This window comes from Pituophis catenifer, unplaced genomic scaffold (genome assembly GCF_029215685.1).
Source record: "Pituophis catenifer annectens isolate HBS135680 unplaced genomic scaffold, rPitCat1.0.hap2 SCAF_9, whole genome shotgun sequence".
Taxonomy (NCBI): Eukaryota; Metazoa; Chordata; class Lepidosauria; order Squamata; family Colubridae; genus Pituophis; species Pituophis catenifer.
In genome coordinates, this window is record NW_027256889.1 from 31,572,647 (window position 1) to 31,598,048 (window position 25,402).

A 25,402-nucleotide genomic window follows, 5' to 3' on the forward strand; every position below is an offset into this window, starting at 1 on the left:
CCTGAGGAGACCCTGTCTGTGGCAATGCACCAAGCGATTGGGGATTGTCACTGGCTGTAGGGTGTCCGACAGATATCCCGGGCCTAGGCCATGAAGGGCTTTATAGGTGATAACCAGCACCTTGAACCTCACCTGAATGGCAACCGGTAACTAATGCAAGCCGCGTAGGAGAGGTGTAACATGGGAGTGTCGGGACACTCGCATCACAACCTGCGCGGCCGCATTCTGCACCAGCTGATGCCTTCGAGTGGTTTTCAAGGGCAGCCCTAGGTAGAGAGTGTTGCAGTAGTCAAGACGGGAAGTGACCAACACATGAGTAATGGTGCGTAGGGCATTTTGGTCCAAGTAAGGGCGCAACTGTCGCATAGGCGAAATTTGATATACAAACTGCCTATTTACATGCCAAATTGGACAAAAAATTATATGTCAAAGCTCCTCAGGGTGTAGATCATCAGGAAGGTGATGTTCGGCTTTTAAATAAAAGCCTCTATGGTCTCAAACAATCGGGCAGGAGGTGGTACAAATGTCTTACCAAACATCTAAGGCAGATGGGCTTTTCCGCCTCATCGGCCGATGAATGTGTGTTCATCAGAAGCCACCAGGGCATCAAAGAAACAGTTTTGGTTTATGTAGATGATATTTTGTATATCTGCAATTCTGAGAACAGATGTAAAATGTTCTCTGACGAATTAGGCAAGAATTTTGCTCTAAAGCCTCTAGGCCGAATTGATAAATTTTTAGGGGTACAATTTGTTAAGACTGAGAAGAGGTTTGAACTTTCTCAGCAGGATAAAATTTTAGAATTAATTGAAAAATGCAACATGGCAGTGGCTAAGCCCTGTGACACCTCTATGCAAACCGACTTTCTTAAAAACATGTATGTTGAAAGTGCAGAGTTTGAACAGAAGACATTTTACAAATCTGTAATAGGATCATTATTGTATATCACAGGATGGACAAGGCCAGATATTAGTCTAGCTGTAAATGTATTGTCCAGGCATTCTGAAAACCCCACTCAATTTCATTGGAATGGGATCAAGAGGGTTCTTAGGTATCTGAAGTCTGTTAATCATTCGCTCCTATTAGAATGTGTCAGACAGACCAAATTTGTACTGTTATTCAGATGCAGATTGGGCAGGGGATATCAAGTCCAGGAAGAGTACTTCAGGATATGTTGTATTTTTGAATGGGAGCCCTATCCACTGGTACTCAAGGAAACAGAAGTTGATCGCCACTTCTACCGCTGAGGCAGAGTATGTGTGTCTGTCCAAGTGTTAAGTCCTCACCGTTACGACCTCCGCTGAAACCTCCCTTGTTGCTGCCCTGCTCTGATTGGGTTAGACGCGAGCAGGCAGCCAGCGGGAAAATGCTACACACTCATTGGTTACCGCCGATCTGACAGCCAATATTTAAGCAGCTGTCAGACGGCAACCTGTTATGTTCTCTGACACACTTGTTGCGAGTTTGCTGAGTTACTGTTTTGATCAATAAAAGAGTTGAGTTCATCAGTCGAGCCTCCTCATTATTGCCGAGTTCTTCAAATAGAACATTGGCGACAAGGATGGGATCGTTCTGAGGCTACGGCTATTCGTTTAATAAGAACAGTGACGAACTCCTTGGGTCCCTCAGGCACGAGAGGCAAAGCTACGCACTCCGCGGTGAGTTCTAGCGATAAGAGACATGTCTACCTTCCTGCCGGCGTTTGCCCCGTTCGTCCTGACATCAGAGACATGGGACGCTTACCTCGAGCGTTTCGAATGTTTCTTGCAGGCTAACGAGTTGACTGATCTATCTAGTGCCCGAAAAAGGGGCTACTTCCTGAGTTCCTGTGGTAGTGAGATTTTTGGAACCGCCAGGGCTCTGGCGGCTCCTCAACCAGTGTTTGAAGTGCCTTGGGACATCCTGTTAGAGAGACTGAGGAACCACTATGCCCCAACTCCCTCGCGTATTGCTCGGCGGCACGCATTTTGGCAGAGGTCTCAGAAAGTGGAGGAATCAATTAATGATTACATGGCATCTTTGCGATCCGCCGCCCTCCATTGCGAATTCCGCAACATGGATGAGATGTTGTTAGACCAACTGGTCTGCGGCGTGAAGGACTTGAAACTGCAACGACGCCTGCTGGCCCGTTCGGAGCTGGACCTGAAGTCGGCCTTGGATGAGGCTAGGGCGGCGGAAATGTCAGACCGATCCGCTGCTGAAATACAACGTTTCCAGCAAGGTGCCGCGTCCGGAGGGAAGCCGTTGTCCGTCCATCATGAAGAGTCTGATCAGGACAGCATTTCCGAGGACGAGGCGGCTGTCGGCCGCCTCAAGTCCACGCGGAGGAAGCGAGACTCTCAAGCCACGAAAAACGCACCGGATGGCTGCCTAGGCTGCAGCGGTAACCACCTGAGGGCTGACTGCCGTTTTAAATCCGCCGTATGCCGCCGATGCGGAAAGAGAGGCCACTTATCCCGAGTTTGCCGGGTGGCTCTCCCTGCAAGGTCGACCCCAGCAGGGACATTGCGGAATCGCCGCCTAGGCAAACGACCAGCTGCACAGCGCGATGATTGTTTTGAGGTCTCCCGCTACGATGAGCCCCTTGACGTGTCAGTGAACCACGCTGCAGCAGTGGCAGCTGTCAACAAAATTTACCTCACTGTCTCATTAGAGGGTGCTTCCTGCAAGATGGAAGTAGATACCGGATCTTCCAAGTCTCTTATTGCTTGGTCCACACTTTCCCAATTACTGCCCAATATTTCGAAACGTCGGCTCAAGCCGTGCCCGGTTGTCCTAAAAGATTACCAGGGAAGGGCAATTCCGACCGTTGGCTATGACACCTTCCAGGTGTCTTATCAATCGTTCTCTGGCAAACTACCGCTAATTGTTGTTCAGAATGACCTGCCTTGCCTTCTAGGTCTCGATTGGTTCGCTGCGCTGCACCTCAATGTATCCAGTGTCCACGCAACGTTGCCTGATGTGTCTACCCCGTTGGCCTGTGAATTCGCGGATGTTTTTGATGACCGCCTGGGTAAATATACTGGGCGCCCCATATCTCTAAATTTGGATCCCCAGGTTACACCAATCTGCCTTAAACCTCGAAGGGTGCCGCTGGCACTGAGACCACGGGTCGATAAGGAATTAGATAAGCTTATAGAGCAGGGTATCTTGGTACCAGTAGACCACTCTAGCTGGGAGACACCAATAGTGATTCCTCTTAAGCAAGACGGCTCAGTGAGAATTTGCGCTGATTTTAAGGGCACCCTGAATAAGGCGTTGCAGGCAAACCCGTACCCGTTCCCAGTGGTTCAGCATTTATTACATTCCTTAGGGCAGGGGAAAATATTCGCCAAATTAGATCTGGCGCAAGCCTATCAGCAGCTCCCTGTTGATGAGAAAACGGCCATGACCCAGACCATAGTTACCCATAGGGGCGCGTTTAAATGTACGCGCCTCCAATTCAGGGTTTGCGTTGCTCCAGGGATATTCCAATGTATTATGGAGCGTGTACTGCAGGGAATCCCCGGAGTGGTTCCTTATTTCGATGACATCATTGTGTCTGCTGCCAATCACTCCAATCTTCTGTCTAAATTGAGAGCTGTCCTGACGCGCCTGCGCGAAGCGGGGCTTAAATTAAAGAGAAATAAGTGCACCCTGGGGGTGGCTCAGGTCGAATTCTTGGGGTTCCTTATGGACGCTCATGGGATCCACCCCACTCCCTCTAAAATAGCGGCCATTAAGCATGCACCTGCCCCGACTAACAAGTCAGAATTGCAGGCATTCCTAGGGCTCCTTAACTTTTATGCGGTTTTTATACCGCATAAGGCATCTATTGCCGAGCCTCTCCATCGGCTCCTTGTGCCAAATCCCCGTGGCATTGGAATGCGGAGGCCGCTGCCTCTTTCCAGGCCGTCAAAGACGCTCTAGTGTCTAAGGCTGTCCTCGTCCAGTACGACGAGCGTCTTCCCTTGACCCTGACTTGTGACGCATCACCCTATGGCGTGGGGGCAGTCCTGAGCCATGTATTTCCTAATGGCACAGAGGCCCCCATTGCGTACTACTCGCGCACGTTATCTACCCCTGAACGTAATTATAGCCAATTGGATCGAGAAGCGCTGGCTGTGGTCGCTGGAATCAAACGATTCCACGACTATCTCTATGGTCGTTCCTTTTCAGTCATCACGGACCACAAACCGCTCCTTGGCTTGTTGGCCGGAGACCGCCAGACGCCACAAATTTTGTCCCCACGGATGTCTCGTTGGGCAGAATTTCTTTCCGCCTATTCCTACCAACTATACTATAAACCGGGCTCGGCCATTGGCCATGCAGATGGCCTCAGCCGCTGCCCTCTTCCTACGCCCGTTCAGGACCCTGCCCCTGCAGCCACTATCTTGCTAGTTGAGGAATTGCAGACTCCGTTGTCCGCTTCGGACATTCGGACCTCGTCCAGTTCTGACCCTGTCCTCTCGCTAGTCATCGATCACGTGCGCAGGGGGTGGCCGAAGGGGCCGGTGCCGGCCGATCTTCTGCCCTACCATCGTAGGCAGACTGAACTATCCGTTCAGAAGGGGTGCCTACTTTGGGGTAATAGAGTCATTGTTCCCCCAGCGCTGCGACACCAGGTTCTGACATGCCTCCATGAGGCTCACCCCGGCATAGCGCGTATGAAGGTGCTAGCCCGCAGTTTTGTATGGTGGCCCCTCCTGGACAGCGAGATCGAGCGTTGGGTGGCCAGCTGTTCCACATGTCAACTATCCAGGCCGGCTCCTCCGGCAGCCCCTGTGCGGGAATGGGAAGCCCCTAGATCCCCCTGGGCACGAATACATATGGACCTCGCTGGCCCCTTCCGGGGTCACATGTTCCTGGTGGTCGTGGATGCATATTCGAAGTATATAGAGTTAGCCTTAATGCACTCCACCACTTCTGAGGCCTTAGTTAAGGTCCTTGAGAGGCTTTTCGCGACCCATGGGTTGCCAGATCTAGTAGTGACTGATAATGGGCCCCAGTTCACCACGGCACCCTTCCAGATGTTTTTGGCCACGAGGGGCATCCGCCACGCCACGACAGCCCCTTACCACCCGGCTGCGAATGGATTGGTGGAACGGGCCGTGAGATCGGCCAAAGAGGCATTAAGCCGCTTACCCCACTCCGATTGGCACCATACACTTAACCAGTATATGCTTGCACAACACACGACGCCTTGCCCAGTCACCAAGTTCAGTCCGGCGGAACTGCTTATGGGTCGGAGACTCCGGACACCGTTCGACCGGCTACATCCATCCTACGCCCCAGACTCTCTCCACGACACGTCCGCCAGGTTCCGGACATTTGCACCGGGGGACCTTGTGTATGTTCAAAACTATGGGTCCAATGTGCATTGGTTACCGGGGTGTGTACTCTATCTAACAGGACCGTACTCTTATAGGGTCCAACTTGAAGACGGGCGGGAATGCCGGAGGCACATAAACCAACTTCGACGGCGGGTCATCAGTGAGGCCTCCGCCCAACCGGACCACTCCAGTACAACCCGTGACGGCCCGGCTCCTCCTCCTCCTCCTCCTCCTCCTCCTCCTCCTCCTCCTCCTCCTCCTCCTTCCGCTCCAACAATTCTGGCCTCTGAACACCAAGCTACACCCGAACCGTCCTCGGCGGCAATCTCACCTGACCAATCCGGCTCTCCCAAGCCCTTGAGGGTTCCGGCCGCCGCCTCGGCGCAAACTCCAGAAATCCTGGTGCAGGACACTCCAGCTCCACCTCCTACAGCGGCTGCGCCCATACTGAGGAGATCTGGGCGGAGTCGACGTAGGCCGACGTATTTGGAGGACTATGCATGCGCCATTCGGGTGGGAAGGGGTGTTAAGTCCTCACCGTTACGACCTCCGCTGAAACCTCCCTTGTTGCTGCCCTGCTCTGATTGGGTTAGACGCGAGCAGGCAGCCAGCGGGAAAATGCTACACACTCATTGGTTACCGCCGATCTGACAGCCAATATTTAAGCAGCTGTCAGACGGCAACCTGTTATGTTCTCTGACACACTTGTTGCGAGTTTGCTGAGTTACTGTTTTGATCAATAAAAGAGTTGAGTTCATCAGCCGAGCCTCCTCATTATTGCCGAGTTCTTCAAATAGAACACCAAGGCATCAAACAATCTGATCTGGTTCGATGATCTTTTAATGAATTTGTGGGAAAACCCTATGTATCCTATAAATATTCATGAAGATAATGTGGCTGCCATTAACATATCAAAGGCTGATGCTGTGGGGCAAAGGTCACGCCATATTGATATAAAATACAAGCACGTGAGACAACTGTCAAAAACGGGTTTTATTAGGACAATATTCTGTGAAACTAAAGAACACATAGCAGATATACTTACTAAACCATTACCCCGGGAACATCAATATCTCTTAGGCAAAATACCTCTGGCTATGTGAAGAATGTACTATTTGTCATTACTATGTATGTATTCAATGTATTATATGTATCAGAGAAATCTATACTTGGGATCAATAGCCACAGAGAAGGGGATTGTGAGAGAAAAGTTTCCCTCATGCTTGCTGTGCCTATTGATTGGCTTCTGGTTTAGATACCCGGAAGTGTGTAAGATCTCCGACCTCCAGGTATTTCGCCGTGCACTCAAGACCCTGTTGTTCCGCCAGGCCGGGTTATCAACATAATAATTTTAAGAGCTGAATGGACATTGCAAAAAGGGAGGTAATTATTGATACTTTTTTATTGACTTTGTTTTATTTATTTTATTAAACTAGTTTATTTTAAACTCCTCTGACTCGTTTGTTTGGTATATTGTAAGTGGATAAGGTTGCGGTCTACAAAACCTCAACAACAGTTATGTGTCCTTCTTTCCATTTTTTGTACTTGTCCTTTTTGTCTTTCAATTTGTCAGAGAGATCTTTGTGCAGCCATGCTGGTTTCTTCTTGGATTTCTTGTTTTTCTTTTTCAGTGGTATTGTGCTGGTCTGGGCTTTTATGATCATATTTTTCAGTTTCCCAAGCTTCTTGAGTTGTTTTCCTCTTTAGGATTTTCATCCAAGGAATCTTTCCAAGTTCTATCTGAGTTTGTTAAAATCAGCTCTTTTAAAATCGAGGAGTCTGGTATCATTGTTTTCTATTGCTTGTGTTTGTGTTATGTTGAATTCTGATATGACATGGTCACTCTCACCCAAGGTTCCTGCAGTTTCTACTACCTCTATCACTTCTTCTCTGTTTGTAAGAATTAAGTCCAATATGGCTCTCCCTCTAGTTCCATCTTCTACCTTTTGGACAACAAAGTTATCAGCTAGGTTGGTCAGGAACCTATTCAATTTCTCACTTGGTGAGGAATTAATCTTCCAATTGATGTCAGGGTAATTGAAATCCCCCATTACTACTGTAGTGTGTTTCCTACATATATTTGTTAGTTGGTTGGCAAAAAGTACATCTATTTTTTCTGCTTGGTTGGGTGGTCTGTAGCATTCATCTTTGGCAATGTCATTCTTTTTTTCTTTTATATTGACACATATTCATCCTTATGCAGATGAAGAACAAGTGAAAGAACGTATGATAAAATGAGGTAAAAAGGTTGATTACAGTATACGAATGGATCAATGGAGAAAATTTATTTATTATATTTTTATCCCACCTTTATTATTTTATAAGAAACTCAAGGCAACAAGCATACCTAATATTCCTTTCTCTCATATTTTCCCCACAACAACAATCCTGTGTAGTTGGTTGAAGTGAGAAAGAATGACCAGCCCTAAGTGACTCATACTTGGCTTTCATGGCTAACGCATGATTCACCATCTCTTGATTTCTAGGTCAGCACCTTAACCAGTGTAGCATACTGGCTCTCAATATTTCATTATGTGGTTTCCATATGTGATTGAAAGGATTGAAATTTACAATATGTTCTAATCTTAAAGAATTTTTATCAAATCATCTATTATTGGTGTTTGTCACCAAAGAAATTGCCTGTAATTCAGGTACTCTGAATCTTTACTGGAAATGTAAATGAATGGAGATTTCATCATCTCATGGATGTCTTAAAAAGCCAAAAATATGTAGATAACAAATATATACATTAATTCAGAAGATTATAAAGATTATAAATTTAGAAGATTTATAAAGACTAAAATACAACCAGATGTTTGTCTTTTGGAACTAAAGAACAGGCAACTAGAAAAAAAGTCACAGGACTTTTATATATGACACCCGCGGTGAGATTATTATATGCTCCAAAGTGGAAAGATTGGATGCTACCACAATGGAGGGACAGTTGGTGAAGATGGCAGAGATGGCTAAACTGACTTCCTTGTTTAGAGAAAAAACAACATTTGCATTTATGGCTGCCTGGAAATCCCTAATGAACTTTTTACATGAAACAGAAAAAAATGTATTGATGACTTGTGGTTTGGAAGATTAGGAAAAAAAGGGTTAAGAAAAAGCGAGGTTGTTTTGTAATCACAGATTAAGGGATAACTTTGTAATAATATTTGCATTTGCTACAGAGGGAATCGGAAGTTTCTATTTCTTTTTATCCTTTCTTTCTTTCTTTCTTTCTTTTTCTTTTATGCTTGTTTTTTCTCTCTCTTTGTTTTCTTTATTCTGTATTACTTTTTTATTCTTTTAAGAATATTTTATATTCCCTTAAAACTTTTAATAAAATGTATATATTAAAAAAAGAAATCACAACCAATCTCAAATGGTTACTTTATCATAAGGTACTAGAATTTTGTCAAAAGGAATGTAAGATAAAATCAGGAGAAGAGGGAAATGTTTATTAATGCTTTTCTTATATTCTATGTGTTAAAAAGATTTTATGTAGATACAAGAACATTTAGGTTTGAGCAGTGAAATATTGAGTTTGAAGCAGAATTGTGTATAATGAATATTTAATTGCTAAAATGTATAAACTGTTACTGAAATTTGAAGCAGAAGAAAAAAGAGATTTTGAATGGGCAAAGATGGAGAGATTCAGTACTGCCCACAATGGAGAAATGATTGGTGAAGATGATGAAACTTTTGAGGTTTTTTGAACAAAGACAATGCTGACAAGGCATTTTTGTAATTTTTTTTTTTTGCATTAAATGGAAGATGAAAGAACGTTTGATGATTAGACAGAACAGATTATAGAAAAAATTGAGTTACGCTATAACCATAAAGCAGGAGGTAAATTTATAATTCTACTTATAACTGTTGTAAAGAAAACCAGAAACTACTTTGTATTTTCTTTCTTTTTTTTGTATTTTTAGTTCTTTCATTAATTCTTTTCTTTTTCTCTTTGTCTCACTTTATATTAATTTCTACTAATTTTTTTTTATCTTTTCCTGAAAAGTTTCAATAAATTCTCTTTTAAAACAGCAAATGTTGGCTCCCATCTTGAATTTGGATGAGGAAGCTACTTGCGTTCTGAGTTTGCTAAGGCCAGCCAAATCCTTGAGGCAGAGTCTCCCCACAATAAGGAGTCCCCGTTCTCCTGGTTCATGGCTCTTACAGGGACCGACCTACGGGAGACAAAGAGCCATATCGCAACCATCTGCTCCAATGCGTCACTCTATGAGTGTGTGAACATAGATATGCTCATGCATAATACACTTACAGAGAATGGGTTGCAGTTCTTGTGCAAAGGAAGCTGTCATCATAATCTTATTCACAAGAGGAACATTAAACATTAACACAAAAAAGAGGGTGTTTAAAAAAAGATTGATCTTATTTACTCATCACATTTCATTAGAATAGCCTCTAAGTGGAATGATATAAAAGTTTAAAATTCTTCAACAAAAAGAATCAGATAAATTTAAGTACAACATAATAATAATAAAAAAGATTCCACAAAGATTTTCCAGGTATTAGAGCCAAAAAAGGGGATTTCAGCTTCTGCACATCATTTCCTTGACTTCTCTGTGCACAGTGTGCTTTTTGTGGGGCACCGATCTGACTTTAATGCAAAATCAATGCAAGGAAAGTAGCAATCAGGGACAACCAAGCAGCCGCTCAGCTGCTGAAGTGCTGAAAAGACCAAAACAATCTTCAGTTTAGCTCCTTGGACTTCTGGCTTCATCCCTGGTGTTCTTTTCTCCCAAATTTTACCCCCCTTGTCCAGTTTTGGGATTCAAATTTTTTTTACTACTGGTTTTGTGGGTGTGGCAGGGGAAGGATACTACAAAATCCCCATTCCCTCCCCATTCCTGGGGGAAGGATACTGCAAAATCCCCATTCCCTCCCCACTCCTTGGGAAAGGTTACGCAAAATCCCCATTCCCTCCCCACCCCACTAACCTGCTTTCCAGCTCTGTTTTCCTGTGCAGGGCAACAAAAGAAGACCCAGCCAATCACCTGGGAGGCAGCAATAGATGACCACACTGATCAGCTGGGAGGCTGGGAGGCAGCGAATAGATTGATTGGGTGCCCCAGCCTTACAGGCTAGGCCTCCCTGCAGCCCCCTGGGAGCAAAAATGGACTGCAGGGGAGCCGAGCTGTACCCCCCCTCCGGTGCCCCATTTTGGGCCTAGTGGGCCTCCCTGCAGCCCCCTGGGAGCAAAAATAGGCTGTGGAAGGCCCGTTTTCTACCTTCCCTGGTTCCAGAGGCTCTCTGAAGGCAGGAAATAGGCCCATTTTCTCCCTCCACGGGCCTCTGGGAGGCCCATTTTCCACCTCCCCAGGCTCCACGCGCCCTTGCACTTACCTGAGATCCAAAACGGGTTGTGTGGGGACTCCCGGGGTTGGCAAGGACAGCCGGTCATCGGAACTACCAGTTCACCAAACCGGACGTAAAATTAACATCCGGTTCACCCCAAACGGTCCAAACCAGCTGAATCCCACCTCTGCCATTGTCCCCTTTGGCACCTGATGTATTTGGCACCCTGATTCACAGCTGGTTTCCCAGCACCCTCACTCACTTCTTCACCCACCATCTTTCCACAGTCTCTGCTGCCCTCCACCCATAAAGTATGTTTCCCAATTAATTTCTCCATCACTGACTTTCCTTTCCTCAATTCCCCATTTGGGACTGACAGTCAATCTGGAGCTTTCATGAACTTGCAGCTTCTATGGACTTTGGCCCCAAGAACAACTGCTTTTCACCAGTTCACTTACATAAAATCCTTCATCAGACAAAACCCCAAAAGTTGAGGAAGAACATCGATCCTCCACACTCACCTTTCTTAGTGGCTTCAAAGCTATCGTGGAAGTGTATCCTCTGGATATCATAGGTTAAGGTTGTGTTGGGTAACAAAGTTCTATTCCTGTTGATGATATTGGCTGAGAATCGGAATGCTTGTTCCTCGGCGTTCATTACCTGGGCATTTGGACCATCAGCATATTCAAAGATTCCTCCTGCAAGACAATTACAGACTGTCATGGCCATTTTGCAACTCCAGTCAGGCCCAAGTTGAGATTGCAGTTCCAGAAGAAAAGAAAATGGGAAGAAGATACATAAACCCTTAAACCAGGGGTGAAATGCTCCCAGTTCAGACCGGCTCGGGCGAGTAGGTAGCAATGGCGGTGGGCAGTTTGGAGAACCAGTAGCAAAAATCCCTGCCCCCACCCCTCATGCCCAGCTGAGCCGCGCGATCATCAGAGGCTTTTTTTCTTTTAAATGCCTCTGACGAGCCAAGCTCTGACGATCCACGCTCTGATGATCCCAGTTGAGTTGCCTGCTGATCAGGCAACTCAGCTTGGATCGTCAGAGCCTTTTGAAAGCATTTTTTTACATGGTTTTACATGTAAAAAATGGTTTTAAAAGTTAAAAAAAAATTGGCCACGCCCACCCAGTCACATTACCCCCCCCCACCAAGCCACACCCACAGAACTGGTAGTAACAAATTTTAGATTTCACCACTGCCTTAAACAGTGCAGTAAAAAGACTAAGTTTAGTTTAGTTTAGTTTAGTTTAGTTTAGTTTAGTTTAGTTTAGTTTAGTTTAGTTTAGTTTAGTTTAGTTTAGTTTAGTTTAGTTTAGTTTTGCCCAATGAACAACTATCGGCAGCTTCCAACATTAAAATATTGAAATTCTAACAAATAAATATATTTAAAAGAATAAAAACAAAATTGATGGGGAGGGAGAGAACAGGATGTGGGGGGAAGAGGTGGGATTGCCTCTTCATTCAACCACCTTCAAGGTGATGTTCCCCCATCAGGGCCACAGGACACTTGGCAGAGTCAGGTCTTCAGGCTCCTGCAGAAGGACAGAAGGGTGGGTCCCAATCTCACCTCACGAGCAAGATGTTCCAAAGGGCAAGAGCCACAGCCTGGACCCCACCAGCTGGAATTCCTTGACCAACATGGCCCACCGCATGCCTTCTTGGCTGGGGTGGCTGGAGTGGACCAGTCTCAGATGGGTGAGACAGTTCCTCAGGTAGCCTGGACCCACACCATGAAGATCTTTAAATCCTGAACTACACCCAGAAGGAGACCAGCAGATGCTGCAACTTGTGGAGCAGCAGTGTAACATGGGTCATCCTAGAGAGTGCAAGAACTGCCCTTGCCTCCACAATCTGCATCAGCTGAAGCTTCCAAATGCTCTTCAAGGGTAGCCTGATGTAGAGCGCATTGCAGTAGTCCAAAAGTGAGATGACCAGCACAGGGAATATGTCTCAGACAGATACAAACATAGTTGTTGTTTGTCCTGGGTTTGTGCCTATGTAGTGGTGTGTGGGAATGACCTTGGGAAATAAGGGTAGGAGATGCTGCCAAAGGAATTTAAAAGGACGGGAGAGCCCACAAGGGAACAATAGGCAGAGGAAGAAACTTAGAAAGGATCTGCCCAAAGTTATCAGAAACTAAAAAGCGACAGATTTGTACTTTCAAACTTGCAAGATTCTGTTAATATAGCCATACAATAAAGTAGGAGTAGCTCATCTGGTCATGTTTCTTGTCTGGTCTACTTAGGAGGCTGACAACCTACTGTGTGAATAGTTTCCTTTCATCTACCCTGTATTTACTTCAATATCACAGAATGTACAACTTTCTGTTTTGCTATCCATTCTTGGAGTGAAATGCCCTATTTTTAACTAACACTCCTTTGCTATAGATACTAATCATCTAAACAGAATTAATAGGCCTCCTATAGAATAAACTGCTGTGCTGGAATTGTAGACCTCGATTCAACCTCTGGATTTTCTGGAGTTCTAGAAGATTTTCCAGTGATGTTCCTAGAAGAATGTCTGAAATTGCAAGGGGTGGGGTGGAATGAGAGTTTTCTAGCTCTTTGTTTTGTTTGAAAAATTGAGGGCGGGAAAACAGATTATTACCATTTTCTCCCTTAATTCTCAAAATCTTCTCCCCGGATGGCTCAACAAGAACTGCCATCAATTAACCATTTTGCTGCTAATTTTCAGTGGCATACTCTTGTGTGCTCTGGGTGTTATATGAGTTGCCCACAATATGTAGTGAAACACCTGGAAATCAAGGCAACTAAATTCAAGGCCCTGCCCCAATGCAGCATCCCAGTCAATGTCAGACTAGCCTCTGTGTGAACATATCCACTGAAGAGGAAACCGTTACTTTGGTCATCACCAGATACAGATCAGGAATTCTGATTGATTTGCTTAAGAAAACAACCAATGTCAAACCCAAAAGTGTCTTATCTTTCTAAATGGAGAAAAAGCAGGATCTGACATAATAAATGCAAATATCATTGATATTATGAAAGAAGAAAAGTGACTACATAAAATGGGGATAGACTTCAGTTTTCCTCCTGGTTTTATGTTCTTCCAGCAAGCACACCAAGCATCTCTTACCCTTGCAATTCACCTCTGTTGCTGTTCCACTCTTCATTTTTAGAGCAATATTAAAAAATAGAGCAAACCCTTCCAGCCAGTCTTTGCAGGCCATTCTTTTTTTCCTATATTTTAGTATAATAAACAGTGTGTCATCTGGGTACAAATATCTTTGTGCAGTAATAATCAAAGTTTAAACAGTATTCATTACATTAATATTAATTCTCTGATTTTACAATACTAATATTGAGCATAATAAATATATTCACTTCTCTCTCTTAACATATCTTCTAATAAGAATGTAACAGTAATATTAAACATAATAGTCATCATCATCATCATCATCATAGTGTTTACGTCTCTCTTAACATATTTTTTATATTTCATTAATCTTCTTTTATTTCCCAATTTCTAACTTCTGTTTTTATTTTCTAATCATTGATAAAATAATTCCCATGTTGTGTAGTATTCAGTTTATTCTTTCTTCTTAACTGTAATAAATTGAATAAATAAATAATAAATAAAATAAGTGTTAATAAATAATAAATAAAATAAGTGTTAATCTATTCATTTCTACACATTCTAATATATTCCTAATCACATTCTCATCTGTAGGGATCTCTTCATTTTTCCAGTTTTGTGCAAATACAATTCTAGCTGCATGAATAATTAGATTCCCTTTACTATAGGTTTCAGGTAAAATCCCCAACAAAAATATTTCTGGTTTTAAATCAATGTGCTGTTTTATCATCTTTTCCAGCCACGTATGTATTTTTGTCCAGTATTTTTTTGCTTCCACGCATGTCCACCACATATGATAATAAGACCCAGGTAACTGGTGGCATTTCCAACATTTAGCTGATTTATCTTTAAACATCTTTGCCAACTGGCCAGTGCAAAGTGCCATCTTTGCAGGCCATTCTTGAGGCATTCAGATTCTGAGGCTCTCTTCAGAACAAACAAAGCAACCTTAGCAAAGGCTTAGCTCTGAAAGTTGCATTTTGCAGCCATGGCTGATCAAACTAACTTATCACCATTGTTACAGAAGAAGACAGAGATCTCTGCAAAGGCTGCATTCCAAGCGTCTCCTGTAGAGATATTACAGCAGTTTCCAAAGACATTAGAAGACTCTTCTAATTTTAAGATTATTATTGCTTTGACCCTCATTGGTTTAGGCCTGAGACCAGTGGTGGGTTGCTCCCGGTTCACAAGAACCGGTAGTAAAAATTTGTAGTTGTTTGGAGAACTGGTAATAACGTTGGCTGGCCATGCCCTGAACCAGTCCTCGGCCCGGTCGCTGCTCGCTTACCCTGCCCACCTCATCAGAGCTTTTTTTTTAAAAACTTTTAAAAGCATTTTTTCTACAACCTCTTCGGCCGAAAAAATGCTTTTAAAAGTAAAGTAAAAGTAAAGCCTCTGATGATCGCGTGGCTCAGCTGGGATCATCAGAGGCTTCTAAAAGCATCTTTTTCTGCAATCTCTTCGACCAAAGAGATTGTAGGGAAAAAAAATGCCTTTAAAAGCCTCTGGCGATCCCAGCTGAGTTGTCTGATCGTCAGAGGCTTCTAAAAGCATTTTTTTCTGCAACCTCTTAAGGTAGTAGAAAAAATGCTTTTAAAAGTTAAAAAAAAGTTGGCCATGCCCACCCAGCCACATTACCCCCACCAAGCCACGGCCACAAAATAAGCCACGCCCACAGAACCGGTAGTAAAAAAAATTAGAACCCACCCCTGCCTGAGATCTCTGAAATTAGTTCTAGGTTGGATCGCTCTTTAATCATCTCCTATGCATTTCTTCTTGTCTGTCCTTGGGTGCTTTGGAGAATAAGCTGAATTCCTCTTCTTTGTCACAGCCCCTCAGATATTGGAAGACTGCTATTGTATCTCTCACAGTCCATCTCTTCATTAGACTAGACATACCCAGTTCTCACAACTGTTCATCGTGTGCTCCAGACCCCTAATCCTAGATTCAAACAGGCCCTTTGGGGACCTTTTCTCCTCTTTTGAAGAACCTCTTTCAAAGGATTTCAAACACCTTTTCTGAACTGACTTTTAATCAATCAGAATAGAGTTGGAAGGGAACTTGGAGGTCTTCTAGTTCCACCCCTGCACAAGCAGGAGACCCTATACCATTTCAGATCGGTGGCTGTCCAGTCTTAAAAACCTCCAGTCATGGAGCTCCTACAACCTCTGAAGGCAAGCTGTTCAATGGATTAATTGTCCTCACAGTCAGGAAGGTTCTCCTTAATTCCAGGTTGCTTCTCTCCTTGATTAGCTTCCATCCATTTTTTCTTGTCTTGCCTTCTGGTGCTTTGGAAAATAAGTTGACCCTCCCTCTTCAGACAGGTGTTTTAATCCATTATTTTCTAACAGCCAAGCAAATTCTTGGCTGATATTCTGCTTCCAGTATGTTTCAATTGTTAGAAATTATTCTGACCTTTCTGTATTTACTAACACATTTCTACTTTGTTTGTTTTATTTTCAGCGCATAAATCTCCTTGATTCTGTGCCTGAATCACACAATAAGCTTTTGTCACCTTCAAGAGTCCTGGAGTGATTAACTTGCATTCCAAGTTCCCCTTTAACTAATTCCTCCTCATGCTACATAATTCTGAAATTCATCAGGCTGTAGCTGAATTTAGTCTTAGCTGTTTCCACGCTTTCCAGCAAGTCTTGCCTGCTCTACTTCTTATCATGGATCAAAGTGGCTGAGTGATGGGACCAGAATCTCTCTCCTCTGCTAAATTTTGTGATTTAGTGGACTGTCTGTTAAAAGGGTACTAAGATTTCTATTCTCATTTCCCCATCTCAACATAGCAGAAAAATGGGCTACAGTTTAATTCAAGGGTTTTAATTTTTTAACCGTATTTATTTTAGACTTGAATTCGTTTGTGGTAGAAGTTGGTGATAGAAAAGAAACAAAAACATACCTTTCTAAATGCCTCTTCCCTCCCAAGTGCATTTCAAAGAAAGTCACTTTCATGTGAGTTTGAGGTGCACAAACAAGAACAGAATTATTGATCATCATTAACTGATGCCAAAGTTTCTGTGTTTCAATGGTATTGCTCTCCTGTAACTTCCCTTGTGTCTAGTATAGTGAAAGTTGCCTACTTGCTTTAATTTCTGAAAGCAGAAATCGCCTAGAATCCATTCCTATCTTACTAGACAATCTGTGCGCTATTGAGTCACCTTTCATAGATTGTTCCTTAACTAAACAGAGAAATAAAATGACCACCAATGGGCAAACAAACAGTGCAATGGGGAGCAACTTTTGATTTCCTGCCAGTTTCGCAATTGACTATTGGGGAGCTGTCAGAGATTGTTGGAAGTGAGGATCGTATGATTACAGCTGACTGTGGCAGTATTGCGACAGCAGTAAAGCAGCAGCAAACCGGAAACACGACAACTTCCCACATTTTATTCCCGTGTGAGTCATGGGTGATGGCATTCTGTAAATTAAACCATTTAAGTTACTGTACCTTGGTTCAATAATTGCTGCTCTATGCCTTTCAATTTCACACAATTAAAAGTTACAAACAGATAGGAGAATTTTAGTACCTGTTTCCCCGAAAATAGGACATGTCCTGAAAATAAGGCCAAGCCTGATTTTTGGGGTGGGCCTAAATATATGCCCTCCCCCCCAAAATAAGTCCCTTTTTCTCTCTCTCTCACAGACACACACACACATACAGGTCCCTCAGCCCCCTCCCCCCAACCTTCCCAAGGCAGCCACATCCCTGTGAACTCCTGCACCCCCCACCCCTTTTGCTGCCCGCGGCACTGACCGTAGACCTCGAGCACCTGCTCCTGCTCCGTGGTGGTGGCCCGCCCACTCTCGCCCCCACTCCCAGGCACCGTGTCCGCATGCTACCGCATGCTACCAAGCACTCGCCACAGAAGCCCCTGTGCAAGCATCGCCACCCCGGAGCTTCCTTGGCAGGGCGGCCACCAATGGCAGAGAGGCCTCCAGGTGTGGTGGGCAGTCATGGAGGACTAAAATGGCAGGCCTGGTGCGTCCCACAGCTGGGTGCAGGTCTCAGCAGGGATGGCTGAGGCATTGCAGGTGTTGCTGCTGCCGCCGCCTGCAGAGGTCCAGCGGCCCCCTGCAGCCAAGCTCAGCCACAAACGAGGAGCTTTGGTCATGGCTGGTTCGGCCGAGCTGTTGTCTGTCGGGACTGCCCTCGGCATTGCTGCCCAGTGTCTCACAGCAATCGGAGCGGAGAGGAGCAGGGGGGAAGGGGAGGCCTCCGGCGATCATTACCATAGAGTGGGACACACACTCCCAGAGTGGCTGCTGCCCTGGCTGAGATTTGGAAGCCGCAGAGGCAGAGTTTGGGGGAGAGAAAGAAAGACTTCTGCTGCTTCTGCTTTTGGCTGCATGCAAGGAAAGCAGCAGAAGTCTTTCTTTCTCTCCCCTAAACTCTGCCTCTGTGGTTTCCAACCCCAGCCAGGGCAGCAGCCGCTCTGGAAGTGTGCTTCCCACTCCTATGGTGACAGCTGGAGCTGGACCCTACAGGGAGAGCTGGCCCAGGCCGTGGCTTATGTACGGGTGCTGGTGGTGGGTGCCGAGGGCATTGGCTACGAGCTCCTCAAGGATCTGGTGCTCACCGGCTTCACCCACATCAACGTGGTGAGACCTGGAAGGTGTGCGAGTGGGGGGTGGGGACAGGCACTTGCGCAACTTGGTGCCTTCAGGCCGCTCGCATTCTACACACACACACTGCAGGAGGGGAGGAGCTTGATGGCGGCACGTGAAGGGACCCTCTCTCTGCCGGACTCCTGGCTGTGAGTGCGTGGACCACCTGGGGCCTCCTGCACCTCCGAAATAATAAGACCCTGTCTTATTTTCAGGGAAACACGATGGTACATAGATAGTGTAAAATCTTTTCTTTGGTTCAAAAATATAATTGCTCTGGATGTTGAAGTTTCAAAAGAATACTTACATCTTAAAACTTCCATATTTCCATCTAAGCATTTCAGTAGATATCCTAGAAGAAATCGCTTGCATCTTTTCTGATAAACAAACTTTACTAAAAGGCAAAAGCTTTTGTGAACTGCAGCTACCTCATCAGATACACAGAATGGCTAAACTGATCTGGATTTAAATTGGGAGGCTGAGTAAAGGAAGGAGAAGGCAGGGAAAGACAGGTTGCTTATGCAAATACTGGTTACATGTGGGACAGATTACAAGTATCTCATCAATTAACAATTATAATGGGTTAATAACACATTATGCTTGTTGCAGCCTTCTGAGATTGCTGGAAACCTTTTGATGTATGCGAGTAACAGTCTCTCGCTCAGGTTTTTTTTTTTTTTTTGGACCTCCTAGTCAATGCTGACTCTGGCAATTGCCAGTATAAGTCCCCACAGTTTTCTTAGCAGCATTTTTTCAAGAGGTTTGACCTTACCTCCTTCCCAGGGCTGAAAGGGAACAACTAGCCTAAAGCCACGCAGTTGACTTTGTGCCTTAAGTGGGACTAAAACTAGTCTGGAGCCTTAACCCCAACATTGAACTAAGTACTGATTTCAAACTTGTATTCATTAAATCTTTTGCACAAAGTCTTCCTGGTTGTCCTACACAGAGGTACCATGTTCATCCCACCAAGACTGACTGACTGACTGACTGACTGACTGACTGACTGACTGACTGACTGACTGACTTACTTACTTACTTACTTACTTTATTTATTTATTTATTTATTTATCAAACATGTACAAGATAATAAGTGTAGGTATGAACGTAAACATAAACAAAGGAAGTAAATACAAATAAATGGGGACAGTAAGACAGGGATGCTTATGCACACCCCCTTTACAGATCTTTTAAGAATGGAGGTCCATGGTAGACAGTTTGAGGTTGAAACTGTGAGGGTTTGAGGCTTTAACAACGGAATCGGGTAAAGCATTCCAGGCATTGACCACTCTGTTGCTGAAATCGTATTTCCTGGAATTGAGATTGAAGTGATTTATCTTGAATTTTATCGATTGTTTGCCCATGTACTATTGTGGTTGAAACTGAAGAAGTCGTTGACAGGCATGATGTTGTAGACAATTTTGTGTACTATGCTTAAATCAGACCACAGGAGGCTCAATTAAAGATTGTCCAAGCCCAAAATTTTAAGCCTGGTGGCATACTTTCATGGATGCTGCTGACATGTCAATCACTGCTATATTTCTGGAACAGTATTTTTTTAGAATCAAAGCCTATATGCAATCCACTGACATCTCCTTCTCCCTGATTTATGGTAACTATAAACACAACACTTCACAATTATTAGCTCTGTGGGACCACAGCAGAAGTCTCCATGTTCCTATTTGTGAACCAAGAGAAATTTTGTTTCTGTTGTATCACTAATCCTTGTAATATTATGTCACAAAATTAACCTGAAATCCAATTTCAAAGATGGTTATAATTTTTTAAAAAGGGCAATAAGGCCTCTACTAGAGCCACCTTTGAAATTTTCCATTCAGAGGTCATATCAATCTCTGCCAAAGCTTCTATTTGCTAAAATACATGAAGAGACTAAGAAGTATGGAGTTCTTGATGCTCTCTGACCTTGGCCTTTTCCTTGCAGACATTTTTGCTTTTATTTTATATTCTAGTGGCTTACTCTGTCAGTGTTGGTGGGAGTGATTTTGGTGGTTCCTTGATTGGGCCAAAAAAGAAAACAAAAAGACCAAAACACCTCCTCATCAGCAATCAACACCCAGATGAGCACAGATTAACATCAGGATTAACATTAGACCAACAATCAAGAAGCAAACAATATCCCAATCAAGGAACTGACAAAGAAGCTAACACTGAACAACAGCCCAATCAAGGAATCACCAAAACCACATCCACTGACAGGGCAAGCGGTACAGAGGTGTTTGGTCTCTCTGGGTGCCTGGAGATGTTTCCGGCACACTCTTGCCAGCCCTAGCCCTGCCCACGGCACCAGGCAACCTTGCAGCCAAGGGCTCCTCACTTCTGCAGCTTACTGTACCTTGTGGCTATGGAGCAGGTGGCAAGCACAGTTTGTGCTCGGCCAGGCCTGGAGCTCGGGTGTTGCTCAGGCTGCTGCCACGATGAGACAGAAAGCCATTGGAATCAGCTCCCCTCCTCTACCCAGCTGCTGCTGCTTGAGAAAAGGACGAAAAGGCAGGCAAGATTGTGGGCAGCACGTGCTTAAAGCACCTGCTTATGGTACAAGCAAAGCACAGCCTGTCCCTTTGAAGCAATCAAATGTCTGTGTGTAAGAGAGAGAGAATGAGAAAGAAAGAGAAACGGTGGAGGGGAGTAACAAGAATTGCAGGCAACGCTGTTTGAAAGGGTTTCCTATCCGCCATTCTCTCTCTCTCTCTCTCTCTCTCTCTCTCTCTCTCTCTCTCTCTCTCACACACACACACACACACACACACACACACACACACACACACACGCACGCTCGGCCTCTACATGGGCAAACCCCACCCGGCCAACGTGAGAAATGGGTTCCCTCGCAGTGCCTCCTCTCCTGCGTGAAGACAGCTGGGCTCGAGCCCCGGTCCCCACCTCGGCCTTTTGTGCACATTCAGCTGACTTGGCTAGTCCCCAAATCCCTACTGAGCAAATACGCGGGGTGGGTGACATGGGGATCAGCACTGGGCCATAAGTCCCAGGTTGAGCAACCTGTCAACCTAGGACTGGGGGAGGGGGACCGAGCAGTGGCCGGTGCGGGCTTTGTCTGCGCAGCCATGAAGCGGGATTGGCATGGCCAGTTCTTTCCCGCAGCATTGCTGGCCAGGATCGGGTCAGAGCTGCTGCCACTGCTGCCCGAGATCAGCAGGCCGGATGCACTGCTGCTGCCTGGGAGGAAAAGAGGGAGAGAAGCAGTGGTGGGATTCAAATAATTTAACAACCGGTTCTCTGCCCTAATTATTTCTTCCAATAACCAATTCACCAAACTGCTCAGAAAGTTAACAACTGGTTCTCCCAAAGTGGTGTGAACTGGCTGAATCCCACCACTGGAGAGGAGGCACTGCAAAAGAGTCCATTTTTCACATTCTTCTCCTCCCGGGTGGTGGTGGCGCGTTCAGCTCACTGAATCTGGCCTGCTGATCTCAGCTGGTGAAGGGGAGAGAGAGAGAGGGAGGGATGAATGAGCGACTGAGTGTGTGCCTGTCAGTTGACTTCCAGCACCAGAGAGGGTGTAGAAGGGAAGTAGCCAGGCTGCTGTTCCCTTTCATTGGGGCATGTGGAGCGAAACGGGACTCCTCTTGCCATCTCTTCTCCCCCCCTCACTGGGCATGCAGGGCTTCCTCACTCCACATGTCTTGTTTCCCACCCCTCGATAAAGGGGACAGGTGGCTAAGCGAGGGGCAGGATGCCAGCCGTGCTGGTATGATGAAGCATGCAGTGGTGCTGCTGTTTGTGCATGCAACAGCACAACAAGCCTTGCAGCGTCCTGCTCCAAGAGGCTACGGTGGCGTGACAAGTCTCACAAAGACTCATTTCTGGTGGAGTTTGGGGGAGAGAAAGAAAGACTTCTGCTGCTTCTGTTGCATGCAGACAAAAGTTTGCAAAAGGCAAGAAGGTGAAATGCCAAACTCAAATCACACTCACACCTCATGTATGGGCCGCTCCCGGGTGGAGTGGGGATGGGGAGGCCATCAGAGGAGCCCCATGCAGGCCCTGCCTGCTTCAGCTTCACCTTTGCCAGGGCTGCGGGCACTAGAAGGACACTGTTCTGAAGCCTCCCCGCCTCTTGGTTTGGGGCAGATGGTGCCTGGCAGGCCCAGGTGCAGTGGGCAGGCAGGCAGGTGGAGTGGAGAAGAGAAATGGCACAGAGGAAACCCTTTCTAACCATGGTCGCTGCCTGCTCCATAGCCACAAGGTGAGCTGCGAAACAGATGGGCCCTCGGCTGCAAGGTTGCCTGGCACCGTGGGCAGGGCTGGGGCTAGCAAGAGTGTGCTAGAAATATCTCCAGGCACCAGAGAGACAGAACTCCTGGCCCTCACTGGATCAGCTGATAATAATAATAATATAATAATAATATAATGATAATTGGTAAGGGGCCAAGCAGCCATGAGATGACCGGGGAAGGGAAGGGCTGCCTCCTGTGCTGACCACCCCACCCCCTTCACTACTTTTTGAATAGGTCACATTTTCAGGGAAACATGGTATATAAAATGAAAGCAAAATCCCTATTCCCTACTTGCACTGATGATCTTACCTAGCTGGGTAATGAAAAGTTTGCAAGAAAACAACCAAGCTCAGAGAGTATAGAAGACCCCATAGTTCAACCCAAAGCTACAAATATTCTCTTCTATTGAGAGTAAAAAGTAATTTGTTTTCAATGAGGTCAACTGATAATTGGCCATGGGTTGAAGCTGGCAAGTGGAGGAACCCCCGCCCCCCACTGAGAATGAAATGTTTTGGGGAATATTAAAAGAGGCAGTGTATTATATTTACCCAAAGAAAAAATGGAGAAGCATGTAATTAAAGGCAGAAAGCAGCTCCAGTTTTCCTGCATACTAAAACAGCCTCCAGCAGATGCCTAAAGTCTTTAGAGATGGATATTTTGTATCTATTATGAAAGACTGGGCCAATCTATTCACAAACAAAGTGCTTTCAACCAAGCTCCACCAGGCTGAAGTTGATGGGATTAAGAATTTACATCCGCCACCCAAATTCTAAGAACAGGACATCACCTCTAGGACATAATAGGATTAACCCACCACCATTAGAATAGCAAAAAGCACAAGGCTCCTACATTGCACAACTCCTTAGAGCAGTGTTGGCGAATCTTTTCGGCACTGAGTGCCAAAATGGGAGCACGTGTGTACGCAGGGGAGCACCGAAAACTGGAAGAGCAGCTCCCTGGCTTGCACATGCAAAAGTGCCGGAAACCTGAAGAACAGTTCCCCGGCATGTATGCGTGCGCCGGGAAGCTGAGCTTCCAGTTTCCAATGTGCGCACGCCAGTCACCTGCTGGCTGTCACACATGCGCATGCTGGAAACCGGAAGCTCAGCTTCCCAGTGCGCACATGCACTCCAGGGAGCTGCTCTTCCAGTTTCCAGTGCTCCCTCACGGGCGAAGACCAGAGAGATGGCTCTGCGTGCCACTTCAGGCATGCATGCGATAGGTTGGCCATCACGGCCCTAGAGCATCTCAGAACCCTATAAAAAATCCACCCGTTCCTAAACCAAGGGGTCAGCCACCCCAGAAACATGCTTCTGTCAATGAAGTTTCTGGAATTCAAATAAACCTTATTTCCTTGCAGCCTCCATTTTATTTCCAGCACCTTTCTCCCGGCTTGGAACCAGCCCAGATTTTTTTTCTAACACAAGTCAGGAATGGATGATGCTTAGGCCAGGCAGAAGTACTGTATAAATGTGGAACCAGGGTCTGCAACATGCAAACTGGGACAGAGGCACAGAGAGGCCGGACTTCCTCTTCTGCAGGAGACACAGCTCATGGTTCTTCCTTGACTGCATTAAAGGAACTAAATTAGGTGCATCATGTCTATGAACTTCTGCTATTCCTAAATATCAGGTTGCATTTCTGGAGAGTCCATGCCTATTGCCATGGCCAGGGAAGTCCACCCCAATACTAGTTGTAAAATAGTAAGACCCATACTCTAGGAATAAATGGGATTATAAAGGAGGACATTAAGGTGATAGGAGAGCCTGATACATGATTCTTAAAGACTCCACATACATCTGAGATAGCTAATTATCACATCCATAATCCCTAAATATCTGCATAACAGCTTTCTTTAACAGCTTTCTCAATATTAATAGTGAGGTTGCAATACTTGAATCTAATGATTTCACAGGAAGGATACTTCACAAACTAATCTCCAAATCCTTACTTACATACTGCAAGGAGGGTGATGACTCTTAACACATACCCTCTGTTGGCCTACCTTGGTCAGTCAGAGTCTTCCAGAAACAAGCAGTTTGACAGGTACTAAGCCATGTAGGACTTCATAGTTATTACCACTACCTTAAACTGCACCCAGAAACAAAAAGACAACCAATGATGCTCTTACAGAAGGAAAATTATGTGGGAGTAATATAACACTCTTGTTAGTATCTGGGCTGCCATATCTGCACCAAGTCTAGTTTCTCAGTAATCTTCAAGGACAGTCTTATGCAGAGGGGGATTACAATCTTTTTGGATCTTTGTTACCTTCTGGCAGAAGATACAGAACAATTAAAACTCAGACCACACATTTTCTGAATAGTTTTTATCCCAGAGCTATAATTGCACTCAACAATGAACTAAAGGGCCACCATCAGTGAGCTGTTGGACAGTATTACTTGGTCTGTTGTGTGGATGTTTGGGTGGTTTAGGGGTGGAGAATTGTGGTGGGTGGGAATGTGTTTGGGGATTATTATGTGTGTTGGACCTGGTCTTTGGGTGTTAAGTGAATTTCGTTGTATGGGTAATACTGTATATGCACGTACAATGATGGGAGCGACGTGGCGCTCCCATGTAACACCTCTCCTGCCCGACCTGCACTGGCTCCCGGTGGTCTTCCGAGTGCGCTTCAAGGTTTTGGTTATCACCTTTAGAGCGCTCCATGGCTTAGGACCTGGTTATCTATGGGACCGCCTGCTACCACCAATAGCCTCCCACCGACCAGTACGCTCCCATAGAAAGGGGCTCCTCCGGTGCCGTTGGCCACACAATGTCGTCTGGCGGCCCCCAGGGGGAGAGCCTTCTCTGTGGGGGCA

At 45.4% G+C, this 25,402-nt stretch overlaps 1 protein-coding gene across 2 annotated transcripts in view; it reads right to left on the reverse strand.

Annotated features, from left to right (window-relative positions):
- The window catches only part of GRIK3 (glutamate ionotropic receptor kainate type subunit 3), a 377,710-nt gene that overhangs the window by 171,979 nt on the left and 180,329 nt on the right, over positions 1 to 25,402 (reverse strand). For both annotated transcript variants that reach the window (XM_070950070.1, XM_070950072.1), the window contains exon 2: positions 11,138 to 11,314. In XM_070950070.1, the coding sequence (XP_070806171.1) occupies positions 11,138 to 11,314 (177 nt within the window). The remainder of the gene's footprint in view (positions 1 to 11,137; positions 11,315 to 25,402) is intronic.